At 39.4% G+C, this 7733-nt stretch overlaps 1 protein-coding gene across 1 annotated transcript; it reads right to left on the bottom strand.

The window, feature by feature from the left end:
- Positions 1–891: 891 nt before the first annotated feature.
- On the bottom strand, positions 892–5013 carry LOC141821785 (putative disease resistance protein RGA3). The gene has a single exon (XM_074709148.1). The coding sequence runs from the start codon at positions 4938–4940 to the stop codon at positions 906–908; it is 4035 nt and encodes a 1344-aa protein (XP_074565249.1). The 5' UTR covers positions 4941–5013; the 3' UTR covers positions 892–905.
- Positions 5014–7733: the final 2720 nt, after the last annotated feature.

A 7733-nucleotide genomic window follows, 5' to 3' on the forward strand; every position in this document is an offset into this window, starting at 1 on the left:
CAAGTCCTCCATTGTGAGTTAAGCATGCAGGCATTTATTTATATGTGGGTTGAAGATAAATTGAGGCAATGATTACATGACATGAATTACAATTAAAATATCTTGATAAAACTCTTCATACTTCCAGTTAAACAAGATTTTGAAGGTACATGGTATTGTTACTAAGATTGGTAATAACAGTAACCTTTAAAGTGGAGTGTTGTTGGATTTGGACAAAACCGGTTCAAATTTAAGATTTTTTATAATAATTGATTTTGTTTGATTTATTAACCAAACGATCTTTGATTTGATCCAAATTTATTTTGTTCGTTTCGTCTTCTCAAAATGAAATTTTTAATATATTCCGTTTTATCACAATTCTCTTCCATCGTGAACCAAACCAATTTAGTTCTATTTAGTTCAAAATAAATTCACAAAATAATAAAAATAAATAAATAAATCCTGGTATCTTACATTACATTACCTTACATTATAGGATCAAGAAAATGCCAAAAAAAAATGCTAGAAGTATAACTCATGGAAATAAAATTGTAATCAATCAATAAGATAATAATCTAGTTGGTGCAAAAAGGCTTTCCCTCCTTGCGCAACTGGATTAGATGAAAGATTGGGACATCCTCTGATCTTCAACACCCTGAGGGACCTTGAAGCCTCCAACCCCTCTACTAGTCTCAACCCATGGCAATTGGTAATGGTCAAACGCTCAAGCCGGCTCAAGTGGAGAAAAAATTCTCTTGGAAGAGATTGTATGTGGGGGCAGTTGACAAATTTTTATTTAGTGAGTGAGCTCAAGTTGTAGAGTTGCCAGGCAACAATTTGTCGAGATCACTACAGTCGTCCAATTTTAAAAAATGATAAATCCCAATTAGTCCTATTGACTATTTCTGGAGGTGACCGACCCAGTCTCACGGAAGTTTCGATTGAGAGAGAGGAAGGAGAGTGGCTTCCTCTTCTTGTGTCAGGCTAAGCTTGGGACAAGCTCTTATCCGTAATTCCTTGAGCGAAGTGAAAGTTTCAAATCTCTCGAGAGGCATCCGGATGAGTTCATTGCATCGTTCTACATGAATGTCTTTAATATTTGATAGATTCTGCGACAGCAACCCTTCTTCTAAGCTTGTCAAATTGTTGCACTCACTGATGTGTAAGTCTGAGAGAGATGATATCGTTTGATTGACTCCGCTTCCATTTGTTTCTGGTTCCTGTAGGCTTGGTAGCTCTGTTAACCCAACTTTATGTAGTGATAAAGCTTCAAGCGAAGGAGGGAGAGGAGGTAACCTCTCGAGCTTAGGGCATCCATTGATACAAAGCCTTCGTAAGCTTGGAAATAGCTCGCTGCCGTCAATCCAACACCACCCTTCACATGCCGGCATGTTGCTGATCCAGATACATTTCAAGCTAAGAAAACACTTGGATATAACTTTAGTGCTAAAGAACCCATGGCCTATCTGCTTCACTGCTGATATATCTGCAATTTCAAGAAACTGAAGACATGGAAGTCGTCCAAGATTACTAGGAATCTCCTCGAGTGCCTTAAGGTCACGCAATACTAGCCTCTCTACCCTTGGAAGTAGTACTAATTCTGTAACACCATAGAAAGCAAAATCAACTTTTTTTAACATAGACATCCTTTGCACCTCAAGATACTGGAGACATGGAAGTGAACCAAGATCAGAGAGCTCCTCTAAAACTGGCAAGTCCATCAACAGTAGCTTTTTTAGCATAGGAAACAAGGAATTTTCTATGGCACCAGATGCTACAAAATCAATGTGTTTCAATAACCGCATTCCTTTCATGCGAAGAATCCTGAGACGTGGAAAATGTCCTAGATTGGAGAACTCCTCCAAGGCATGCATGTCCCTCAACCCCAACTCTTCTAGCATAGGAAACAAGGAATTTTCTATGGCACCGGATGCTACAAAATCAATGTGTTTCAATGACTCCATTCCTGTCAAACGAACAACCCTCAGACAAGGAAATCGTCCAAGATTGGGCAATTCTTCTAATGCATTCATGTCCCTCAGCTCTAGCTCTCCAAGCATAGGAAACAAGGAATTTTCTATGGCACCGGATGTTGCAAAATCAATGTGTTTCAATAACCTCATTCCTATCATGCGAAGAACCCTGAGACATGGAAAATGTCCTAGATTGGAGAACTCCTCCAAGGCATGCATGCCCCTCAACTCCAACTCTTCTAGCATAGGAAACAAGGAATTTTCTATGGCACTGGATGCTGCAAAATCAATGTGTTTCAATAACCTCATTCCTATCATGCGAAGAACCCTGAGACGTGGAAAATGTCCTAGATTGGAGAACTCCTCCAAGGCATGCATGTCTCTCAACTCCAACTCTTCTAGCATAGGAAACAAGGAATTTTCTATGGCACCGGATGCTGCAAAATCAATGTGTTTCAATGACTCCATTCTTGTCAAACGAACAACCCTCAGACAAGGAAATCGCCCAAGATTGGGCAATTCTTCTAATGCATTCATGTCCCTCAGCTGTAGCTCTTCAAGCATAGGAAATAATTTGCTCTCTCTAGAACCACGTACCTCAAAGTAACTCAACTCAAGTCTTTCCAAGTTGGATAACTCCTCCTTTTTCATCCAGCTGGGTGATCTGGCACCACAATACCTCCTGATCTCTAATCGTTTTAGTGACTCATGTGGTTGGAGTCCTTCAAGTACCTCCTCCGCGGAAACTAACTTGTTCTCCAACTTGGGATCAGATCCCCATTCCAACTCTAGAGCATCAAGGTACTCTTTGTTCTTCATTTGAGCCTTTTCAGCCTCTTCTTTACTTTCAACATTCTCCAGATTAGTAATTTTGAGTTTTCCATGAAGCTGCTTCAAACCACTTAGCTCTGTGATCTTGAATCCAACTTTCTTTCGCACTTGGAATCCAGACAATTCTTGAAGAGAGATTAGCCTCCCTATCATTTTTATCGTTCCAACTATTTCATCATCAACGTCAAGATGCCTCAAGTTAACCAGCTGACTTATATCTTCTGGAAGAGAGATTAGTGGGTTGAAGTCTGCTTTCAGTATTTGCAAATTGTAGAGTTCACAAAGTGATTCAGGCAATTTTTTTATTTCATTGTCAGAAATGTCAAGGTACCGGAGATGTACCAATTCACCAACACTCGTCGGCAGCGTCTGCAAACCACAATCAGACAAAACCAATACACGAATGCTTCTTAATTTTTCAATCAAGCCAAGGGGTGCTGACTCTAGATCTCGGCAGAATAGAGAATGCAATTTCTTGAATCTAGACCTCAATTCTTTTGTCTCTACCAACTGATCTGTTTCAACTGCTAGATGACGAAGGGTGGTTGATATCTTATTGGACCTGCAATCCATCCTGCTTGTTTCGTCCCCAGAAACCGACTGTGTTAGATCATGTATGAGGTCATGCATCACATAATAATCCTCCGAGAATGATGATGTTTCTTGTTGAAACAAAGACATGTTGACCAACTGATGCAAGTACTTACTTGCTACATCTTCCATCCTCTGATTTCCTTGAGCTACGACGAACCCTTCGGCCATCCACATTCTTATTAACTCAATTTCAGAAAACATGTGATCCTTTTCAAAGAGAGAACAAAAAGCAAAACACCGCTTGAGAGGTGCACTAAGATATTGATAGCTCAGTTGTAGGACTGGAATAATATCATTCTTATTCTGTTGCAATTCCCATACCTCGCTCTTCATTATACTTCTCCAGTGGTGTGGGTTCATGTTGGATCCTAACAGGTTTCCCACTGTTCTTGCTGCTAGTGGCAAGCCCTTCAACTTGCAAGCTATACTTCTCGCGATGCCCGCAAGCTCTGGGTGCTCCTCAGGTTTGGAAGAGCCAAATGCGCATTGCTTGAACAGCTCCCAAAAAGAAATTTCATCTAAACCGTCAAGAGCAATCGCCTCCACTGTACCAATTTTGATGGCAATGCTCCTGCTCCGAGTTGTCACTATGACCTTGCTTCCTGCAGCAGCATGCATGAATGGCGCACACAACTTTCTCCACTCCTCCTCGTCTTCATTCCATACATCGTCGAGGACTAACAGAATCTTCTTAGATGCAATTTCCTCTTTTAGCTTGTTTTGGAGAACATCTAACGTCATTTGCGAAGAATGTGCAGTCTTGGTTACAGACTCGATCATCTTCTTGGTGAGTGTTTGCACATTAAAATTATCGGACACACAAATCCAAATCTTGAGGGCGAAATGGTTCTGAATATCTTCATCTTTGTAAACAAGCTGAGCCAGCGTAGTCTTCCCAACACCTCCTATTCCGACAAGAGGTATGACCGAGAAGCTACTGCCGTTGTCACTTGCTGATGCTGACTCGTCTGTTGATCTTAGTAATAGCTCTATTATTCTCTTTTGTTCTTCCTCTCTGCCAAGCACTTTGCTGATCAAGAAAGAGCTTGTTTCTCGTGTGGCCGACGCCAAATCAGATTGATACTGCCCATCAGATGCATCCACTTGTAATGATCGGCACATTTTCTCCATATCAGCATAAATATCATCCAACTTTTTCTGAATCTCGTTCAGTCTTTTGACAGAATCACTGAACAATTTAGTTTTGGCTTTCCTAATAGCTCTAGAAAAGGGGTTACCAGCCCAGTGACTTGCCTCTTCTTTAATCTTTTGCTTCATGCCATGGAACGTCAGCTCATCGAGGAAGTCTTCGGCGTCGTAAGCGGCATCTTGGAGTTGCTTCATCATCTCGACTAGCCTTGCGTCCCTGCTCCATCTCATCCCTGCTTTGTCGACGATCGTGTGGATGTTAAGCAGAGATCTATGTAGCTTCTGCAAGTCATCGTCCTGAAGGCCGTGCAGCTTTCCTCTCAGCGACGATGTGCTTGTGCACACCCTGTCGATAAGCATCCTGATCACAGGCTGCGCTAGCCATCCTCCGACTGTTAATGCTGCACTCTCCATTGGAAATATTTTTGAGAAGAAAGAAGAACAGAACCTTTGTTTCACGAAGCCGATCCCCAATTCACAAGAGAGAAGGGACTGTAGGCTGTAGCTGTGTGAATGAGAGAGAATGAGCATCAAAAATAGATCTGGACTATTCCGTTGACTGGTCGGGGATGGGGGCGGGGATGGGGATTTAATCCCCGCGAGTTCGGGGATGGGATTCCCCGAACCCACGGGTTCGGGGATGGGGTCGGGGATGGGGGCGGAGATGTAATTCGGGGGTGGGGATGAGAATGACAAACCCGCCCCGCCCCGCCCCATTGTCACCCTTACCCCGCTCCAATAATAGAGCCTGATCTTCCCCACGGGCCAACAACTGTTTCACACTTATTTATTTAAATAATAATAACTTTTTAATTTTTTTAATTAAAACTTTTTATTTAATAATATTTGTAATATTTTAATATTATCATCAGAGCTGTTCAATATAAATTATTGTTTTTGTTTTAAATTTTTGCAATGAGGAATTATTTTTTTATTAAAGTGAATCTATTTATCCTGAATTCTTTAATATAAAATTATTCTCATATTTTATCTATTTATATTGAATTTTTTAATGTGGAATTATTTTTATTTTTTAAATTTTAAATAAAATTTAATTTAATTTAATAATAAAATTATATGTATAATAAAAATTATCATCATGCGACAATGGATAATAAGGTTGTTGTTCAAGATTTAGTGATAAATAAAACGGTGTTGATTCGTCAAAAATTTATTATCTAACATAACAGAGTGGATTAATCCATCATGTTGATAAGTTAAAAAATTCTCAATCCAATTTAATCTAAAATGGATTGTAGATTAGACGGCTAGCTCACGAATCTATCAAAAATTAAAAAATATATAAGGTTGAAATTTTAAAATTTAGATTACGGATTAGACAGATCAACCCATAAACACATTAAATTTTCCTATTTAGTTTTGAGTTTTAAATTATATTTTTCTTCTCAAACTGTGGATCAATCCAAACCCATCATGAATTGGTATGTTTAGATCTATTTTTAAATAGATTGATAAAATTATAATTTAATTTTAAATTGTTTGACGGAACGAACAATTGATCTTACCACTCAAGTGATTAAAGGAAGAGATTAACAACATGTGCATTAATATATGATAATTAGAAATCTATGGTATTGCACAAAGCAGCCAGGCTTGTCTTGCATGATGAACTGATTTTATAAGTACCTAAATGTTTAAGCTAGGCAACCTTCTGAAGATAGGTTAACGGCTTGATTAGTTGAACCATTAATTAAGTAAATGATTTATACTTTTTATATGTGATGGTACTCAGATTATCTTCGGCCAGGCTTAGTTTGGAATATTCCCGAGTATCGGTTAGGTCGTGTGGGGCCTAAGGTGGCGGATCTACCTTTTTTGCAGAAGAGTATCGGTTAGGCTAAGCTCCGAATATCCCTAAGTACTAAATGTATTAACATGGTCGAGCACTAAATGGAACAACACCTTTGAACGCTAACGTGTACGCAGCTACGGCCCTCTCGGGCTCGAGGAAGTCATTTGAATCTGTTCTCCGAATACTTAGTGCTCTTGCAAGAACAACCAATATGGGCTTGGGAATGCATTTTAAGTGGTTGGTCAAATTAGTACTCGGTTTCTGCTTTAGGTGATCAAGCAGACAGGCATCGTCTACATGGAGATTATCTTCAACAGTTGTCACTCCTAATCCCTTAACTCCTTATAAAGGGATAGTGATCGAGTGTGTGGCAGTCGACGTGGATATTCCCCCTAATAATTATCCCTCAATCGCCTTTTGGAAGAAGAGTCGACGGACGAACGTGCATTATCCACAGGGGCATCCTCGAAGGTGCGGCTCAGAGGTTGTCGTTCCTTTGTTCCCTAACCATCTCTCCCAGGATATCCACGTGGAGGTTTCTTTTAGCGGCTACATAATAGACCGCGAAGGTAAGCAAAAGGTATGATTTTATTCTCGCGTGCAGATGTAACTTTTCTTTGTTATGCTCTCTCTTTGTGTTCTCTCTTACTTCTTTAGTAAAAGATGAAATCTGCCACCCCAGCAGTCTCACACAATGAGTCTCACAACCATCTGTTGAGAGGTAAATCGAGAAACTATAATTGTATTCTCTCTTGCACACTTGTGCGAGCTTGTCTTCACTACACCTCATTTCTGATTTGAGCATTGGAGCCACCTAACCCTGACACACATTCTTCGTAGACCATCGAAGTTTAGCCAACCAACAACTCACCATAATCTTGGCCCGAAAAGCGTTTAGGAGAGGAGCCCGAGCAAACAAAAAGGACATTATCAATATAAATTGAATAATTTTTTACAAGTTTAATAAAGGATAAAAGTAGGATAAATAATGTTAAGATATATAAAATTTATTTAAAAAAAATAAAGATTATTTTATTTGTTTAACAAATATAATATATTTTAAATATTAAAAGTGCCATTCAAATTCGATCAATTGGGCTAGGCATCGGTCAAGCCTACATGGCATATTTGTTGGTGTGCGTGGTTGCCATGGGATGCACCAGCCACATCTTGTGACCTTAGGCATGAGCTAAATCGTGTTTAGGCTGAATTATCTACAAAATCAATTTATTTTATTTATAATAATTAATAATTAGTTACGGGACCGAAACTGAAAGCTTTCCTTTGTTTGTTTTCTTTACGAGGGTGCAGATTTTCCATTTTGCATTGAAGGAACAAGCGAGCAGAGAAAATGACGATGCACATGATCTTGTATTATTCTACAAAATTATATT

The sequence above is a fragment of the Curcuma longa genome, chromosome 2, assembly GCF_044706935.1.
Source record: "Curcuma longa cultivar G26 ecotype Majalengka, Jawa Barat chromosome 2, ITB_CL_G26_1.1, whole genome shotgun sequence".
NCBI classification, from domain to species: domain Eukaryota; kingdom Viridiplantae; phylum Streptophyta; class Magnoliopsida; order Zingiberales; family Zingiberaceae; genus Curcuma; species Curcuma longa.